Source organism: Bos mutus, chromosome 24 (assembly GCF_027580195.1).
Source record: "Bos mutus isolate GX-2022 chromosome 24, NWIPB_WYAK_1.1, whole genome shotgun sequence".
Classification (NCBI taxonomy): Eukaryota; Metazoa; Chordata; class Mammalia; order Artiodactyla; family Bovidae; genus Bos; species Bos mutus.
Window position 1 is genome coordinate 35,702,097 of NC_091640.1, and position 20,534 is coordinate 35,722,630.

At 39.7% G+C, this 20,534-nt stretch overlaps 1 protein-coding gene across 4 annotated transcripts in view; it reads right to left on the bottom strand.

Moving 5' to 3' along the window:
- The window catches only part of YES1 (YES proto-oncogene 1, Src family tyrosine kinase), a 63,880-nt gene that overhangs the window by 16,830 nt on the left and 26,516 nt on the right, over window positions 1-20,534 (bottom strand). For all 4 annotated transcript variants that reach the window (XM_070361503.1, XM_070361502.1, XM_070361501.1 and 1 more), the window contains exons 2-3: window positions 4,383-4,655; window positions 2,381-2,480 (exon numbers count right to left, since the gene is read on the bottom strand). In XM_070361503.1, the coding sequence (XP_070217604.1) occupies window positions 2,381-2,480; window positions 4,383-4,647 (365 nt within the window). In that variant the 5' untranslated portion in view covers window positions 4,648-4,655. The remainder of the gene's footprint in view (window positions 1-2,380; window positions 2,481-4,382; window positions 4,656-20,534) is intronic.

The following is a 20,534-nucleotide window of genomic DNA, read 5'->3' on the forward strand; positions in this document are numbered from 1 at the left end:
ATTTTCACTGCCCACCAAAAGAAACTGTGTACCCATTAAGAGCCACACCCCATCCCGACCCTTCCCCATCATTTCCAACCACTAATGTGCTTTCTGTTTCTATGGACATGCCCATTGTGGGGACATTTCATGTAAATGGAACCACATAATATGTGGGTCTTTTTGACTGGCTTCGTTTACTAAGCATAATTTTTTCAGCATTTATGAGGTTTTTTTTTTAATTGCTAAATGATCTTCTTTTTAACAGTACAAAAAAGTAATGTTCCTTTTTAGTCGTATTAGGGGGGGAAAGTTCAGATGCCCTAGAACTCTTATAGCCAAAATATTTAGCAATGAGCGATAATAAAAAATTTAACTCCTGGAACAGTACATATTTATAAGAATGTTATCCATGAATATCCAAATAAGACTAAAATTAATTCAGAACATGAGATGTACATGTAATTTTTAACATGTAAGCCTTGAACTTTCCCCGAATTAAAAGAAAGGAGTTATATTATCAATCTACAATGAGGAAGACACATGGATTCTGCTGCTAAAGATTAAATGCATGTTTGGCTTCACCAGAGGAAAGGTACTGAGAACACTGTCTACACTGCAATTTTATAAATGCCTGAAGTGAATTTGCTCTCCAAAAAATGAAATGGAAAATCCTTTGGATTTTCAAATGTTTACAAACTCAAGCATTTGCCTTGTAGCTTCCTGGTATATATTAAGTACATTCAGACACACAAACTGAAAACTCTGACCCTGATAACCGTTCAACGATTCATTCAGACTTTCACTATCTTTGTGACAGACCTTACAATAGGGTGTACCAGAAACAGGGGAAAAGTCCTTAACTTCAGGTAACTCTGTGGAGGGCAGGATCTGTCAACCTCAGCATGACTGACACTCTGGGCTGGCTAACTCTTTGCTGTGTGGGACTGGCCTGTGCACTGTCTGATGTTGACTAACAGCCCTGGCCTCTGTCTACCAGACGACAATTGCAGCACCCTGGCTGTAACAACCAAAAATGCTTCCAGACATTACCAAATGGGCCCTGGGTGATTCGGCCTCTGGCTGAGAACCACTGATGTAAAAGAATGACAGTGAAGTGAAGTCACTCAGTCATGTCTGACTCTTTGCAACCCCATGGACTATAGCCTATCAGGCTTCTCCGTCCATGGGATTTTCCAGGCAAGAGTACTGGAGTGGGGTGCCATTGCCTTCTCCAGGGGATCTTCCCGACCCAGGGATCGAACCCGGGTCTCCCGCATTGTAGGCAGAGGCTTTTACCGTATGAGCCACCAGGGAAGAGCCAAAAGAATGATAGGCAAGTGATAAACTACAATTCAAAACTGTGGTGGCAGCTGTAACTGAGCTTGGCACAGGCTACTACGTGAACATTTAAGAGAGACACCCAATCCAGCAGGAGGTGGGGACTGGGCCAGGCAGGGAAGGTAGAAAGAAAATCAAGGAAGGTATCCTTGAGAAAGGACACAGGAAAATACACTTTGAACGACAGATAGGGTTGGCTAGATAAAGGAAGAAAAATGGAGACAAGAAGTCACATTTCAGAAAGAAGAAATCACATGCGTAAAGGCACAGAGAAGGGGAGAACCCTGGTGTATCCAGAGCCACAAGTAACTGAGTCTGGGAGGGCAGTGGAGTGGGGAAGGGGGAGAGGCTTGATGAACGATGCCCGCTCTTATTGCTGTTTCATCTTCACAGCAGTGAGCAGTTACTGAAGGACTTTAAAGAAGAAAGACAGGATTGTATTTCATGCTCTCGAACAATAACTGGTAGCAAGTGGGAATAAGGAGGGAAGAAAACATGCCTGGATGCAGAGAGACCATAAATATCTATTTTGAGAAGTTGCAAAGTGGCTGCTGTGCCTGCTAATGAAATTATGGGATCTGTTTTTCATAACAAGCATTGAATTTTCTAAGGTGGATCACTAAATGACCAAAAGTCTGAGAGTCACATAAGGAAGAGACAGTTTGGGACTGCAGGGGCTCCTCAGCCTTTTTCTTGTTTTTTTGAGAAAGAGATAAGATCTTTACACCACCTGGTACTTAGAGAAAAGGGATCATAGAAATCTCTTTATAAAGGGTTTTTTTTTTTTTAAGTAATGTACTTACTTTCATATATTCCCTCAATCCTCATTCTTAAAACTGTTTATAGCAGAACCACAGCAATACAATTTGTAGAAGTTGTAACTTTTGGCTTGAGCAGTAGTCTTCTGCCACGTGTCTAAAAGAACCAATGTATCATCCAACCCAGTGGGCAGAGACCCATGCCCCACCACTCTCGTCTCTGAATCAACTAGGTCAGTGGTTTTGGTGTAAAGTAGGCTGCCACTGGTATTTCTCCCTTGTAAAAAACTTGTAACACTTACGTGTTGTTAATTATTTGAAATCTTTCACCTTTCTTAAATGAAAGGTCTTCTGTAGTTCTAGCTTCATAATCATATAAGGCCACAAATATAGTAACACCACCTATTGGGGGAAAGAAAGACCAAGGTAAATTATACAGACAAATTAACAACATAGAAATTTATCAGTAAAAACATTGCCAATGATGATAAAGAAAGCTTAAGCATAGTTCTCTGCCTAGTGTCCAGAATCAATTTTTAAAAGTTAGAGATTTGGGCCACTGAAGTTTTCAAGTTAATAAGATGATGTCTTAAGGTCTTCCATGAGACTACTATACTGTACAGATTCTAAAATTCTACAGAGCCAGAGAAACCTTTTTAATCATGATTCATATTTGCAACATCTCTAGCTTGAGAAGTGATGTGGTGATCGATGATTCAGTCACTAAGTTGACTCTTGCAACCCCACAGACTGTAGCTGCCCACCAGGTTCCTCTGTCCAGGGGTTTCCCAGGGAAGAATACTGGAGTGGGTTGCCATTTCCTTCTCAAGGGGATCTTCCCTACCCAGGGATTGAACTTGAGGTTCCTGCATTGCAGGCAGATATTTACTGCTGAGCCATCAGGGAAGCCCAAGTTCAAATCAGTTTTTTTTGGCAGAAAAAGCATTAACAAGTATTATAAACTACTGGCATGGATCACCTCAAATTCTTAAAAACAACAGGTGAACATTTCCATCCTTAATACTTACTGTGTAGCACAAGGAACTCTACTATGTGGGAATAGAAAGTAAAAAGAGTATATATAACTGATTCACTTTGCTGTACAGCAGAAACTAACACAACCTTGTAAATCAACTATACTCCAATAAAAATTAATTAAAAAAGACTAATGATTAACAGTAATAACTAGGTTTTTAATTAATATTATTTATTATATTTAACAGAGATTAAAAAACAGCATGTTTTTCTTAGAAAGTAAATGGTATGCCTGATAAGGATTATAAATTAAAAAAATAATCATGTCATATAAATCACTGTAGGTGGATGCTTAAGAGATTAGCAATTTAAATAATCAAATTATTATCTGCAAGGGGAAGAACAGAATCTCATTTATCTGGCTTTGCTCCTGAGGCCCAGCCATGCATTAACTACCCATTTGGCATTTCAATGTCTATCAAGCATTTACAATTTATTAGGTACAAAATAAAGGTGTTGATTTTTCTCCTCCAACCTGTATTGCTGAAGTCTTCACTATTTCAGCAAACACTACCAGCCAATCAGGTACTCAAAGCCAATCCCATTAACAGCATTGCCAGTTCTACCCCTTAAGTACCTTATCCACTTCCTTGTCCATTTCAGTGCTTCCATCCTAATTCAAGGATGTTATTTCTGTTATTTCTCACTGGGAGTGTAGCAGCCCAACTCACTCTCTATCTGCTTTCCCTATATCCATTCTCCACACAGCTAGCCAGAGGGAGTATGGGGAATTCAGAGTTATGTGGAATTCAATTGTGCAAATCCTGTACTGATCTCTTCAATAGCTTCCTTCTGACTTTGAATAGGACCCAAACTTCATACTATGGTTTGTGTGTGTGTTTGAGTCACTCAGTCGTGTCCAACTCCTTGGGCTCCCATGGACTGTAGCCCATCCGGCTCCTCTGTCCATGGAATTCTCCAGGCAAGAACACTGGAGTGGGCTGCCATTCCCTTCTCCAAAGGATCTTCCTGACCAAAGGATTGAACCTGGGTCTCCCACATTGCAGGTAGATTCATTACCATCTGAGCCACCAGGGAAGCCCAATTAATGGTATAAACCAGTACATAATCACCATCAGATTACTGCCAAATTTCTGAGAATAATATCCAAGTAGAGTTTACTTTGTATGTTGGAGATTTTTAACTTTCACATAAACTTAAACACCCCATCCCTAGCCCCTCGTAACTCATTTCTCTTACAGAAGACCAACTTGATGTATCTATTGCCCAGGGTCACATTCTCAAATAGACTGTCCATCTAAAGCTCACCTGTTAAACCAGCAGGATATGAACTTGGCACCACTGAAAACGAGGAAGATGCTCCTCCAAAAGGTGTCACCGCCGAGGACCCTCCGAATGGCGTCATGGAGAGGCTGCTGAAATTGGCAGATGTGCTCTTCGTGGAGGATGTTGGTGCCACCACAGCGTGTTCTCCTCCATAATGGCCTACTCCTGTGCTGACTGGCTCTGGCGTGTTTTCTGGTCTATATTTAATGGATGGACTTTTGTTCTCTTTACTTTTAATGCAGCCCATTATCAAGCCTACAAAGGTATTAAGGCAAAGTGTGAGAAGCAGTTAACATAAAGGATACTTCAAAAGAGGTGTACTTTAACAGTTGCCTTTAAACCAGGCATTTCTCTCCTGCAAAAAAGTAACAATAACAAATAAACCAAAAAATCCTAGGCAGCTAAAAATAGTCTCTCCTCATTTATTTTTATTGTAGTTCTGCTAACATATCATTCTAATCATGTCATTCTCCAGCTCAATCACCGTTAATGGCTCAACGACAACATGCCACAGTGTCCTGGGAAAACCGTGGGCTCTGAAGTCAGAAGCCGAAGGTTGAATCCTGGCTTCCTACTTTCTAGTGGAGTCATTTCAGGTACGTTGCTTAACTTCGCTGCAACCTCAGTTCCTTGAAAAAGGAGAACAATATCACCTACTTCATAAGGTTTTCCATGAGAAGTAAGTTTATTTACCACAACTTCTAGACTATCTCTGAGACACAGCAGGTACTAGCGAATTCTGGCAGTTTTCCTTCTATCTATACTAGTGCTGTGTAACAGAAACAGAATCTGAGCTGTATCTATAACTTTATTTATTTTTTCGTATCTATAATTTTAGATTTTCCAGTAAACACATTTAAAAAATAAAAACAGGTCAAATTAATTTTAGTAATATGTATTTCAATATGTCATCAGTATGAAAAATGTTAATGAGATTTTTATACTCTTTTGTACTAAATCGTAGAAATCTGATGTGTATTTTAAACTCACAGTACACCTCAATTTGGACCAAGCACATCTCAAGTGCTCAACAGCTGTATGTGGCTAGTGGCTACTCCACTGGACAATGCAGTGCTATATCTTCTCCCTAGTGATGGACACACCCTCAAAGCTTGCCAAATCTGATTCCAGTCTATCTTTCCCACTTTATCTATCATTTCCTCACTTATCTTATGCATAAAAGAGAAACAGTCTCAGATCTCAGAGTTGGAATGTCTTTAGATCACTATCTTAAAACCGGTATATTCAGAAGACGTGACAGTAAAGCACAGTATAGGAACATGACTGGGACTGGAAGCTTAAGTATCTACTGAAAACACTATGAGAGAATGACAAGCTAAATGTATGAAAAGCAGTTGCTTCTGAAAGTGTTAGAAGGAATATAAGGTAGGTTGGTTCATAACACGGTAGTTGGAAAAGAAAAGCCTTTGAAGCATGTGAAAGATTCTAGAAACCCTGAAGGAAAAGACGAAGAGATATATGATTAACTTGGGGGTGGGGGGCCGGTATGGGCATAGAAACTTTTAAGTGAAACTAAAGACATGAGAAGTAGGGAAAATGTCTCTGTACTTGCTCATGCTCTTACTTGCTCTCTCAACACAGGAATGTACCATATAAAAATTAGTTGAGGTTCTTAATATAGACAAGGGCTTCCCATGTGGCTCAGCTGGTAAAGAATCCGCCTGCAATGTGGGAGACCTGGGTTTGATCCCTGGGTTGGGAAAATCTCCTGGAGAAGGAAACGGCTACCCACTCCAGTATTCTGGCCTGAAGAATTCCATGGACTACATATATAGTCAGTCCAGGGGTTGCAAAGAATCGGACATGACTGAGCGACTTTCACACATTCACACAATACAGACAACTCTTACACATGAGAAAATATACATAGCCCCTCAGAAAAATCTGAATGCCTATCAGGAAGCAATTCACAAATGAAACATGAAAGGCCAATTAGCGTATGAAGACATGTCCAATCACCCCAGTCTTCAAATAAATGCAAATCTCTAAAGGTATCCTTTTTGCTTATCAGATTGGCAAATTTTGACTCAATACTCAAGGCTAAGGCATGAATTTTAATCATCAATATGTTAGGTAGGTAGAATAGGGAAAAGGAGTCCAAAATGGTGGTGGCTAAAAGACAAGGAAGGTCTGAGGACCAGAGTGAAGACTTCAGGCAGAACAAACAGCACTCCTGGCTAAGCCCAATTTGCATAGGGCAGGCCCAGGTGGAGGAAAAAACATAAAAGGAGGAGCCAAAGCGCTTTCTCTTGAACTGTCTCTCCTGCGTGCGTGCGCTCTTTTCTCCCTCTCTCTCTCTCACTCACTCACTCTCCTGCTATCTTCTAAATAAAATAGAGCTGTAACACTGATTTGCCTAAGAGCTTGTAGCACGGTTTGTCCAAGACCCAAGAGCTGTGACACACCGAGGGCTTTCATGTCCGTCACTCCCGATCTTTGTTGTGACGAGACAAAGAACCGAAGAACATACACTCACGTGACAAATATATACCCACAAAATACATTAAGTTGCAAAAAATATTTTAAAATCTGTACAGAGGATTTTCAATATTACCAATATCTGAAGTCTAAATATTAAGAAAATATTTTAATAATGACACAGACTTTGAAAAAACAGTTGTATGATGGAAAAAAAATTATGGGTGCTAACTTACTTTAAATTGGATAACAAACCAATTGAAATATATCATTTCATAAAAGTTACTGTACCCCTCACCCACCCTCATTTCCATTTCCAGCTTTCTTAGTTCCTCATTTTCACCTTTTTCTTCACTCAGGATTCCTGTTAAGGTCTTTTCTTCCCATAAGACATCACACCTAACTTAACTCTTCCTCCGTAAGTTCTATCTTTTTCCCCCTCACCCTTCCAGTTTTCCATTACTTCTCTTAACCTGTCCTCCAGTTTCTTTTTCTTAATCCAGAATCTTTGATCCAACTAGTCACAAATACACAGGAGCCATCACTGCTGCCTACCTCTTTTGGAAACATAATTACAAATGTGGAATGTGACTTCTATTTTTAAGTAATCTTCAGGTGTAAAATGTATTTAAGATTTTAATGGATTCTCTTAGAAACATAACATGATTTAAAATACTTATAAGTGAAAGCCTCTTTCAGGTTCCAAGCTACTAGCTTACAGATATATTATTTATTAATAACATATATTTATTAGACACTCTAAAGGGAGCCAAAGATGGCAAGAAATGGTTCTTTTTCTTTAAAAAGGTCGCAAGTAAGTGTAAGAAAAATCATAGTATTGTACAATGTGAAAACCCTGGAGGAAGGCATGGCAATCCACTCCAGTATTCTTGCCTGGAGAAGCCCATGGACAGAGGAGCCTGGCAGGCTATAGTCCATAGGGTTGCAAAGAGTTGGACACGACTGAAGCGAATTAGCACACATGTATGTATGCACAATGTGAAAACTGCAAGAGTGAAAACAAAAAATGCCAGAGCAGAGGTATATACGAACATGTCGGGAATACCACTGAAGTTATCAGCTCTGCTTTGAGAGCTTGGGAAAGAAAATTCTGCAGATGGTGGCACCGAGCTAGGTTTTGAAGGGCTGGAGATTTAGGAAAGAATATTCTAGAAGGAATGAAGAGTGAAGAATGGCTCCAATGTTTGGAAAAGCAAGGTGTATCAGGGAACAGAAAACTGTGGCAGAAATATAAGGGGGTGTTTTTGAGAATGGTGGGACAGGCAGCTAGTTAGAGGAGAATTTACATACACAGAGGGTTATTTGCTAATAAGTAACTTTTAGATTTATCCAGGGAGCACTGGAAAGTTGAGATCCTTAAAAAGCTGAAGAGCAGAAAATATGTGTTTGAGAATAACTATGGTGGAAGTACGAGTTATAGCCTGGAAAGAAATAATGATGGCAGTTAGTCAAGTCATAAAACTGCAAAGATCCATGTGACGAAGTACAAAAGCAGGAATACTGTGGGGCCAAAGGTGAGGGGGAGATGAGAGGTAAACACTAAATACAATAATCAAGTTTAGATGAGTGGCTGGTTATGGGTGGATGTGAAGAAAAAGGAGTCATTTAATGGCACCCCACTCCAGTACTCTTGCCTGGAAAAATCCCATGGGTGGAGGAGCCTGGTAGGCTGCAGTCCATGGGGTCATGAAGAGTCGGACACGACTGAGCGACTTCACTTTCACACATTGGAGAAGGAAATGGCAAACCACTCCAGTGTTCCTGCCTGGAGAACCCCAGGGACAGGGAAGCCTAATGGGCTGCCGTATGGAGCTGCACAGAGTTGGACACGATTGAAGCGACTTAGCAGCAGCAGCAGCAGCATGCACTCCCTACAATTTATCAGACACTTTAAAAGTAGTGACTAACTGTGTGCTAAAGGGCTGGATGACTCCAAAGTTTCTAGTTTGAACTGAACGGAAAGCAACACCATAACGGAGGTAGAGAAAAGAGAAACAGGTTTTTCTGGACCAACACGTTCAGTTTTAGAAGTTAGTTTTAGGGGCCTGCCGGGAATGATGTTGCAAAATCGAGTGGGGGACTGATAATAAAATCTAAAACTCACAATGAGGCAGAAACCAGAGAAAAAGTAAATGAAAATATTTTCACAGTGTTATCACACCGTTTGGAGATAATAAAACTCACCCAAGGTACAGATTTGGAGGGGTGTGAAAAATTAATACAGTGCTGCAGGACACCTACAGATAAGGGATAGGCGGGCAAGGAAATTAGGAGCAATTAAGAGTCGGGAGTGCTTTCACAAGTTTCAAAACACAACCGGAAAGGATTATCATTGATTTCAAGATGGGGCAGAGGGAAATGGCAACCCACTCCAGTGTTCTTGCCTGGAGAATCCCAGGGACGGGGGAGCCTGGTGGGCTGCCATCTCTGGGGTCGGACAGGACTGAAGCGACTTAGCAGCAGCGGCAGAGTTTCAACTGTCTCTGTAGCACTTTTCTTTTCTCCTTAAAAGAAATACGGTAATGAGCTAAGTGTGGGTGACATATAATTCTTTTTGTTAGTCTGAAGTATTTAACACATTTTTAACAAGTAGAATAGTAAAGTGGGAACAGCGAGATAAGACTTTCAAGAAGAAAATGGCTAATAATGGTAAAGACCAACATGAAATCAAGTGGCATTTAAACTGATTTTAAAAGGCCAGCTGATTAATAATCAGGAGCTCACTGATGACTTTCACAAGAGCATTTCTTAGCATCATGAAGAGAACAGATTGCAGTAAATAATAAATTTAATAACTAGCCCATGAAAATATGGTAAATTCTGGAATGCAACATCTTCGTAAGTTGGGAATGTACACTTTAAAAATTTTTTGATTGATGATTGCTTTACAATATTGATTTCTGTCATACATCAACATAAATTAACTATAGGTATACATATGTCCCCTTCCTCTTGAATTTCCCTCCTAACTCCCACCCCGCTCTAGATTATTACAGAGCCCCAGTCTGAGTTCCTGGAGTCATACAGCAAATTTCCACTGGCTATCTATTTGCATGTTACGTATATGCTTCCATGCTACTCTCTCCATCCATCTCACCCTCTCCTGCCTCCCCCCAACCCGTGTCCATAGTCTGTTCTCTATGTCTGCATCTCCACTGCTGCTCTGCGAATAGCTTCATCAGTACCATCTTTCTAGATTCCACAGATATGCGTTAATATACGACATTTGTTTTTCTCTTTCTGACTTCATTCTGTAAGAGGCTCTAGGTTCATCCACTTCATTAGAACTGACTCAAATCAGAGAACGTACACTTTTTACCAAAATGTTTTCTATGATTCCTTTGTCTAGTCCACAGATCCTCTCCTTCAGAGTCTCAGTGTAATCTACTTCAACAGACACTCAGTTCTCAACAGCCATTCTCCTGCTTTGATAAAAGAACCCTGATTTTGTTCACTTTCCTCCCACTTGACAAGTCCTTCATTTGTCCAGCCTCAGGAAGTAAATAATGACTGATTTAAGCCACTCATATAGTCGTATCACTTTGCCAATTAACCATGTAAGCCTTGAAACATGGGCTTCCAGGAAGTTTTTCTCACTTGTAAAAAGGAATACAAGACGGACATATTCCATTTCCATTCCCTAGATGTCTTTACTGTTCTTGCCTAAATCAGACTACAACACAGCCGTGTGAGAGGAGGACACAAACATACTGAGAGAGGGAGGACAGGAAGAGAAAAGGAACTTGGGTCCTTGACGCTGCTGCTCAGGTATTGAACTGTGTAACCCTATAACTCAATGAAATAACCCAAAGAAATGCTCCAAAAATCTTATTATGAGAGATAAAGTAGCTATTGTAAAAGTCAGTTTTCTTGTTTGGTTTTCAGTTACAGTTGAAAGGATCTTAAATAATAAACTACTCAAATCACATGACAATGGTTAATGCATTAAATACCTTTTCAACATATCCAGGTACAACAGCTTTGAAAAAAACTGATCTTTTCTCAAAGTATTTACATAAAGTCTGAGCTATCCTCAAAGTATTTACATAAATCTGTAAAATTTATAGTCTATAAAGGTAAACTTATATTTTGGGAGGACTTCTCTGGTGGCCAGGGGCTAAGATCTCAGGTTCACAATGCAAGGGGGTTGGGTTTGATCCCTGGTCAGAGAACTGGATCCCACATGTTGCAACTAAGAGTCTGAACGCCACAACTAAAGATCCAGCCAGCTGCAACTAAGACCTGGTGCAGCAGCCAAAGACATAAAATACAATTAAAGAAACTTTTTTTTTTCTTTAGCCATGGACTTTATTGTTTGAATATCTGCAATTATTATTCTATACACAAATGTTAATTTCTTACAAAACTCTGTATTCCATATTGCTAGGTCACTTCACTCTTCATTTTATGTCACATTTCCATCAAGAACTATTTCCCCAAATCACCATCTGCCTGATTGTGTGTTGTTGTTGTTCAGTTGCTAAGTTGTGTACAACTCTGCGATGCCAGACACTAGTCCACCAGGCTCATCTGTCCATGAGATTTTCCAGGCAAGAATACTGGAGTGGGTTGCCATTTCCTTCTCCATAAAGAAACTTTTTTAAGCAAACCATTTCATACTGGTATTTGCTTGAGCATAAGGTGCACAAATATTTGCTGAAAAAGAAGGCTTTACCTCAATCTGAATGTTACTTTAAGATTTTCTGATAAATATGAATTTAAAATTTAGATTATGGAAATTTCTTCACTTAGACCCTATCAGATAGTCTTTCTTAAAAAAAATTTTTTTAAATCAACTTTGAGGTATAATTTACATACAATAAAATGCACCCATTTAAAGTGTATAGTTCAGTAGAGTTTTGGCAAATGTCTATTATAACTGTATGGTCAATACTATAATTACAATATAGAATATTCCAATCATCCCCAAAAATACTGTTGTACCCTTTTCCCAATTAACCTAACCCCCAACCCCAGCCCGAGGCAACCACTGATTTGTTTTCTCTAACTATAGATTATCTTCTCTAGAGTTCCATATAAATAGAATAATTCTATATATAGTCGTCTTTGTGTCTGGCATGTTAACTAGCCACTGTGGAGGCACCTATGCTCGCCACTGTACCACCAACGCTTTACTAGGCACTGTGTAGCTGAGATATTTCCATATTGTTGCCTATACAGGTAGTTCATTAATTTTTACTGCTAAGTAGAATCCCACCATATACCATAACTGTTTATCCATTCACTTGCTGATGGCTATTTGGGTTGTTCTGGTTTGGGGCTGTTATAAATAAAGTGGCTGTGAACAGTCCCGCACAAGTCTTTGGGAGGGTAGATATGTGTCCTTCTCCCCGACCTTCCCCTTCCTCGTCTCCATCAATTCCTAGGATTGGACCTGCCTGATCATATAAAGTTAAGCATGACGATAAGAAGATACTAAACCGGTTTCCATAGTGACTGTACCATTGTGCATCCCCACCAGCAATAAAGGTGAATTATCTACAACAATGTGGAATTCCTGCAACTGCCAAGATGGTTGCCCTGTTCCTGCCGTTGCACCCCCGTATCAGACCTAGCCTTTTCCTTCTTTCTTTCTAAGTATTTTATTAACTTACTTTCGGCTGCACTAGGTCTTTCTGCTGCACATGGGTTTTCTCAAGCTGTGACTAACGGGCTCAGTAGCTGTGGTACACGGGCTTAGTTGCCCTGAGGCATGTGGAATCTTCCTGGACCACGGATCAAACCTGGTTCCCCTGAACTGGCAGGCAGACTCTCACTCACTGGACTACCAAGGAAGCCCAAGCTAGCCTTTTCAATTACCAATCATTTCACATCACTCTATGCCACAATCCGTCCAAGACCTTGCATTGACTCAGAATAAAAGCTACAGTTCTCACGATGGCTTTCGAGCTCCCACCATGGAGCTCCCAACACTTCTCCTACCTCATCTCCCACAACTCTGCCCTTACTTGCCCCACGGCCTTGCTGTCCTTCAGATGGGCCAAGCAACCCCCATCTTGAGCCACTGCACCTTCTTCTTTCTGCCTGGAAAGCTCTTCAGCTGCGTAACTGCCTGGCTCGCCCCTCAGCCTCGTCAGGTCTCTGTACTGCAATCATCTTCTCTGACCACCCTACATAAAGCAGCAATGCAACACTCCCCAGAGCACTGCCTACTCCCCTTTTAACCTGCTTTATTTTTTGATAGCACTGACACTATACAAAACATAAGGGCTGAGAGCACAGACTGTTCCATTATTTGTTTACTGGATGTACAGCACAGCGCTTAGGAACACAGACTTTAGAAACAGAATGTTTGAGTTCAAAGTCCGAGTCCACTGCTCACAGCTGTGGGAGTTTTGGCAAGATACTTAACATTTCTATGCCTCAGTTTCCTCATCTATAAAATGTGAATAATAAAAGCAAGACTCAAGGGTTACTGTGAGGATTAAATGAGTTAATATATGTAATGTGCCTACAACAGTGCTGGCATATAATAACCACTAATGTTTGCTATGATGGTAATGTCTCTAAGGATAAAGTTGGCTTTCCCCTCCAGAATATAAGATTGGATTTTTTTTTTTTTTTTAATTTTACTGAGGTATAACACATTTGCAGAAAAGTAAATATAACCAACGTACAGCTCAATGAATGAGCACAAACCAAACACCAATGTACTTCTCACCCAGATCAAGAAACATGACTTAAACTACCACCAACCATCCTACTGGAAATATACCTGAGTGTAGACTGCTGGGTCAGAGTGTTTCCAGAGTGCTGTAGCAATTTATAATCCCATCAGCAGAATAGGAGAGTTGTCAGCGCTTCCTGTTTTCACCAAAACTTGGTATTTTCCATCTTTTAAGATATATCTGTTCTGGTGAGTATGTAGTGAGTGGTTTCTCACTGTGTTTTAAAATTTCATGTTCATAATTATTAATGAAGTGAGCACTTTTTCATATGTTTATTGGCCACTTCTCTTTTGTGAAATGTCTATTCAAAACACTTATTCACTTCTGTACAGGACTGTCTCTTTTTCTTATTGATCTGTAAGGCATTCTCTGTAGTATTCCCAGAACCGAGAAAAGAGTCAAAGTGTTAGTCAGTCAGTCCTGTCTGACTCTTTGTGACCCCATGGACTGTAGCCCACCAGGCTCTTCTGTCCATGGGATTTCTAAGGCAAGAATACTGGAATGTGTTGCTGTTCCCTTCTCTAGGGGGTCTTCTTCACCCAGGGACTGAACCTGAGTCTCCTGCATTGCAGGCGGACTACCGCCTGAGCCATTAAGGAAGCCCATTAATAGCTGAAATACAGGAGACTGGGGTTCAACCCCTGGGTTGGGAAGATCCCCTGGAGAAGTGAATGGCTACCTACTGCAGTATTCTCGCCTGGGAAACCCCATGGACAGAGGAGCCTGGTGGACTACAGTCCATGGGGCCACAAAGGGTCCCATATCCAACCCAAGGAGGTTCTAACGTGAATAATTTTTATAAAAGAAACCTCTGTCTAGAACCTTGTCGAGGACAACTCTTTCAATGAAAATAAGAACCAACTACAGAATAAGAACCAACTCTTTAACTTCCCCAATTTACTTTCCCAACCACCTGCTAACCTTCCAAATTTAGATCTGGGATTGGGGGACGCAAAAAAGCCAATGAGACTTTACTATTCGAATCAGAGAGCAGAGACTGTCCTTTAGGCAGGGTAACAGGATGTGCAAAAGGTCAGAGACAGGGGAGAACAAAATGGGCTTTTGAAATCCTAGTTTGGTGCTAAAAAGTATAACCAGAAAAAGTACGAAGGGGAAAGATGAGGCCAGAAGAGACAGCAACATGGAAGAGAGCCTATACTACAAGGATCTTCTACTTCCTTCTCCTTAACACAAACTGCTTTAGATGCATGAGTATTCATTTAACTTTTGTTGAAAGAATAAATCACTGAATCGTAACTTGATTCTGACATATTCTTTTCAACAACTTGCCTAACATTTGTTTCTCTCCAAAGGGCCAAGCATAGCAAGCATTCTAGAAATACTTGTAGGTTTTTCCATTTCCTTATCAATTCTGTAAGTCAGAAGTTTTTCAAATTTGTATCAGGCACGTATATAGCAGAGTTACCTATAGGGTATCAGAACACGCTTTGTAACAGCATGTTTCGCAGAGCTGGAGCAGATTTGAGATGGTCTGTAAAACACATCCAGCTCAGTCATTAGCAAGCAGCACTTCACTTTGTACTCTATGTTAGGGTATTTTGTTTTGATGATATTTTACACTTTGACAGTGTTTCATGTTTCAAGAATATTTTTTTATTATTCAATTTGATCCCATAATAATCCTAATGTTACGGAGGGGGGAAAGTAGGTATAATCTCCACATCTTTTATTTGAAGAACCTGACGGCTGGGTGGGGGAAGTCACCTGCCCAAGGAGATGAAGCTAGAAGTGAGCACAGCTAGGGAGCTGGGTCTAAATGCAAGGCTGTCCTCTTCCCCCACATCCATACAGCCTCTGGGGGTGCTTGGGCACAACATTTTCTTTTCTTTGACAAGTTATTAAATATCTGCCTGTCAGAAAATGCTACAAACATGATAACATTATTGGCAGTCAGCTTCACTGCTCCACCCACAACACAAATCTACTAACTCTGAAAACTGCAACCCACCCCTCTCCACCATAACAATGTTGCTTTATTACTAGTGATAGTGACTAAACATTCTCGATGACTTATATTTTTGAACTAAAAAAATTTTTTAAACATATATTATTTCTATAAACTAACTCTTGCAAGTTAACCAACTGTGATATTATATGCTATATCCAGCAAGGGGATAAAAAGCTCTCATTTGTCCCTGTGCTCTACAGATTAAAAACACATTCAGTGATCTTTTCTCGAAGTTTCATTTTTAAATCCCCTCCCTTCAGCATAAGTACAGAAGATAAGCAGGACACAAAAGAATAGAAAACAGACGGAGAAGAGGAAACATCACCCTGCTGAAGGGCGTGTACTCTGTCTAGTAAAAGCAAACAAAGAACTTAATTTTCCAAGAGTCAAAGGAGAATAGAAAGTGTGAGCAATGGAAAACTGAGCTTGCAGTCTCACCGAAAGCAGTCTTCTACCATCTTTTTTTTTTTTCCCCTTTTTTGTACTTTAAATACGCAAACAAGTGACCTTAAAGAAAAAGCCAACTCATTCTAAATTCTGGGTTACTCCCCATGGTTTCTTTAATGAAGTCTGGCATAGGATCAACCATAAGGACCTGATGTAAAGAACACTTAAAATGTATTGTTAGGAAATATAATAACAAATTACAAATTAATGGGAAACCCCAAGATATTTATTACCTGTATTTAGAAGCATCCTTCTCTCCACAAATTCAGTCAACTCTTAAAAAAATTTTTTTTTTAAATCTTCTCAGGTTTTCATGCCTTACCTACTGTTCTTTGTCAAGATTTTTGCCCGAGAAACTACAGTCAACAGTTGGATACTACTTTCAAGTCCTTATGGAATTTAAATGCCCCTCAGACATTGTATGGATTCTTTTTGCATTGTAGTTTTAAACCTTAAAAATACATCATGCAACTATTTCTACAATAATGTATATACCTTTTGTTTATCTTTTTAAGACTCAAGAAAAGAAATAAGATACACGCATTTTCAGAAACATCAGTTTATAAAACTGACCTAGAACTCTCTTGCTTTCTCCAAATTCCTGTAATAATTTTTTTCCACTATGCTTCTCCTGTGACAATATTTTGAGTTTCAATGCCTGTTTTAGTCAATAGATTTAAAACTGCAAAGTTTAATTGGTAAATAAAATACACAACTGTAAAGATGAAATGAACACAGATCTGAAGAGAGGGAGCTTTTGGCAACAGAAGTAACAGCAAGGAATAGTCAGGTGTGTTTCAAAAATTAAAATAAGTCACAAGGGGAGGAACGTGGGAAGAGTTCAGGGAAGCAAGGCGAGAAGTGAGTCAGTTTAACCTGTTTCCACCCTCGAGACACCTGGAACCTTTCTGATCTTTGACACCCTTTGGTGCATGTCTTGTACCCTGTAAAATCATAGTCCTTTATCAGCAATAAGCAGAAGCTGTGTCCTTGCCTCTCAAACTCAGGCTAGCATTTCTAGTAGTAAGAAAGGTTTTTAAAAAATACATTCTACTGGTATCCAAGAATTTAACTGTAGCATGTGTATATTACACAGGTTTAAAACAACTGCTTATTCTGAAATAATATTAGATGTATGGAATAATTATAACCTTCTTTTAAAACCCTGTCTTTTTTAGCTTATTTTGCTACCTAACATCCCTTCTCAAACAAGATGTTATATTACTCCATGAAGCAAACAGTTTACTTTGCTTTAAAATACTTGTTTCAAAATCTGAATTGTCAAATATGTTAAAAAGATATTTAAAAAAATTTTAACTTCCATGAAGAAAATTCTGTCCTGTCAGCAATAATTTTTTTAACTACAGTTTTGTCATATAATAGGTACTTAACAAATGTTTATTTTTTCTCTTTCTTGGCATTGATTATGAAGCAAACAAAAGCTAATACAAATCTCTAGACATCTACTAGGTAAAAGGATATGTTAAGTGCCAATTGTGCCTTTAAATAGGTCTGTTTTTTCTTCTAAAAATAGAAGTCTACAGAATAGTGGTAATTACACAGTAGAATGGCAAAGACAAGCAATGACTTTCTAGTGATTTGCTTGGAGTGAACATGACATTATTACTATTTTTTATATTAATGGAAATGTCTTTCAGATTCTCTAAAGTATCAAAATTCACTAGATACCTACAGGCATTCCCCTCCAGAAACAAGGGTGAAGATGAAAGGCTAGTTTTATAGTCTTTATATCCACTAGTCAAAATATCCACTCTCTGCAGGAGGCTTTGTTAACCGGGACAGCTGTCTTCCAGGGATCTCAAATTCATCAAGTTCAAAATGGAACCTGCCGTCTTTCCCACCAAAAGCCACTCTTCCTTCTCTCTGTCACCAGGTCAGTGAATGGTGAGTACACTATTCTAGTACCCGCTGCCTCAGTCAGACATCCGAGAGTCATTCTTAACTCACACCCCTCCCAGGCCCCACATATCCAGTCAGTCACTACTAACTGACCATATACCCTGTAATCTCCAACATTCTTCCACCTTCCCCTCAACTAACTACTACTTCCCTTGGCTATTAATCATTTACTGTCTGGATTATTGCAAAAGCTTCCTTCGCTGACCTTCACTGCCTCCAGTGTTAAGAGTTTCTCCAGTCTTTCCTGGGTGTAATGTGAAGGATGTTTGTGTTTTCTGAAGAGAAAATCTATTAGGAGCCTTCAATGTCCCTGTCCAGTACTCTTTCCAACATAAAGTCTAACTTCCTTAATGTGAAATAGAAGCCCTTGCAGGATTTGCTTTATTTACCTCTCCTGGCTCATCTCTTTCCAACCGTGTCCTTGCTCTCTGCATATGAATTTTTTTTAAAGATCCTCAAATGCACCATTTTCTTTTCATAAATGCTTGCTACAACCTACTTCTCTCCTTATGGTCAGCTCAGTGACTACTCAGCCTTTGGCTCTTAAAGGTTCGAGGCATCTTCCCTGACCTCTCACGTGCTCTTATAATACATTTCATTCCTTCCCCAAAGCATGTACTAAATTGCCACTGCCTGCGGGTCTCTGCTGTAGCTTGGCCTAGTGTCTGGCCCACAAATGATGGCCAATAAATATCTTTAGTGAGTAAGAATTGACTTTGGGATTAGACATACATTTCAATTCTGGTTCTATTTCTTTGTAGCTACTGGGATCCTTGATCAAATTATTTCATCTCTCCTAAAGCCCGGTTCACTCACTTTTCTAGAGGAATGATACCTATCTTGCAAGGCTGTGACAATTAGCTGATACTGTATGTAGAGCAGCTACCAGGACCCTACCAAAAGCAAACGCTCGCTCGCTTTAGTTAAGATTATTCTGGCTACAAGGACAGAACTAACTAGAGACAGATTAAGCAAAATGGGGGTTTTAAATAAAGATTACAGCAGTGTCTCATGAAATCCAACCCAAGGTCATAAGAAAAAAAACTAGAACCAGGAGCCCAAGTCATCAACAGTTACTTTGTTCCTTTTCTCTCTTCCTCTTGGGTCCTCCTCTCTCTGCTCACTTCCTCCCAATATCCCACTTCTTTCCTCACCTCCCCCTCTCCTCCCTGCCTATTTATCCCCTCTCTGTTCCACCCCCTTCTGGTATTTGTTCTAGTTTCTCTCTTTCGCCTGATCTGTCTCATCCTTTTCTCCTGTGGCACGATGGCTTTTGGGCTCTTCACACGCTGAAACATGGATGTCAGCAGTTCCACTGCTACAATCTTCATTTTAGAGCCAGAGGGTTCTCAGTATCAATTTCAAATTTTTAAAGGACTCTAGCCACTATGGGTCAGCTACCTGCCTCTGGGTTGGTCTCTATAGCCAAGAGGTGGGATCACCACCTGAAATAGCAGTTCCCACTTAACCATGAAATGGTGGAGAAGGTCCTAGAAAATGAGAGTCTTAGCAATCAAAATGCTAAGCTTCCATCATGTGAAAGCTATTAACATTTAGACAGCATTATTTTACTCGAATTATCTCCAGTAAGAGTATATTAGTAATTAGTCAAATTTTAAGTTACACTTCTTTGATTTTAAATTTTATATGAATAAAAACTGTGATATCAGCATATATAAAAAGAATTAACTCTATTTCTAACTTCCTGAACTTCTGATCTCAATAACTAGCTAATGATACAAAACAGACTACAAAGGTTTATTTATTATTTCTTATTGCCATACTGGCAATAAAACATTTACTATAAAAATGTCATCATTAATAAATCCTCATTTTCATGGATTCCACATCTGCAAAATAATCTGCTTGTTAAGATTTATTGCCAACTCCCAAACCAACGATAACTTTTGGTGCTTTGGTAGATTTTTGCAGATATGAGCAGAGCTGTGAAAAATGAGTTGACAGATCCATACCTCCCCAACTCAGGGCAAACAAGGTTCTCATACTGTAAACAAGTATCCTTTCCATAGCTTATCTAGTGCCACTTTTCTTTTTTGGTTTTTTTTTTTTTTTGCATTTTTGTGTTTTTTTGTTGGTGATATCACTTTCTATTTTTAAGGCCATACTGTCCAGCATGGGGTATGGTAGTTCCCTAGCCAGGGACTGAACCTGCCCCCCTGCACTGAAAGCCTGGAGTCTCAACCACTGGAACACCAGGGAAGTCCCATCACTGTTTAAAACAGGATCCCAGGCGCTACTGCTGAAGTGCTGTCTACTGTTTCTAAGCACAAGCAGGGTGTGGTGTGCCTTTGGAGAAAATGTGCTGGATAAGCTTCATTTAGAACCAACTTATAGAGCTATTTGTAAGTTCAAGGTTACTGAATCAATAATATACATTAAATAAGGTGTGTCTTTAAACAGAAGCATACATAAAACAGATTATACGTTGATCAGTTGACAAAACGTTATAACCAGGGGCTTACAGGAACCTAACCTTGTATTCGGAGAAGGCAATGGCACCCCACTCCAGTACTCTTGCCTGGAAAATCCCATGGACGGAGGAGCCTGGTAGGCTGCAGTTCATGGGGTCGCGAAGAATGGGACACGACTGAACAACTTCACTTTCACTTTTCACTTTCATGCTTTGGA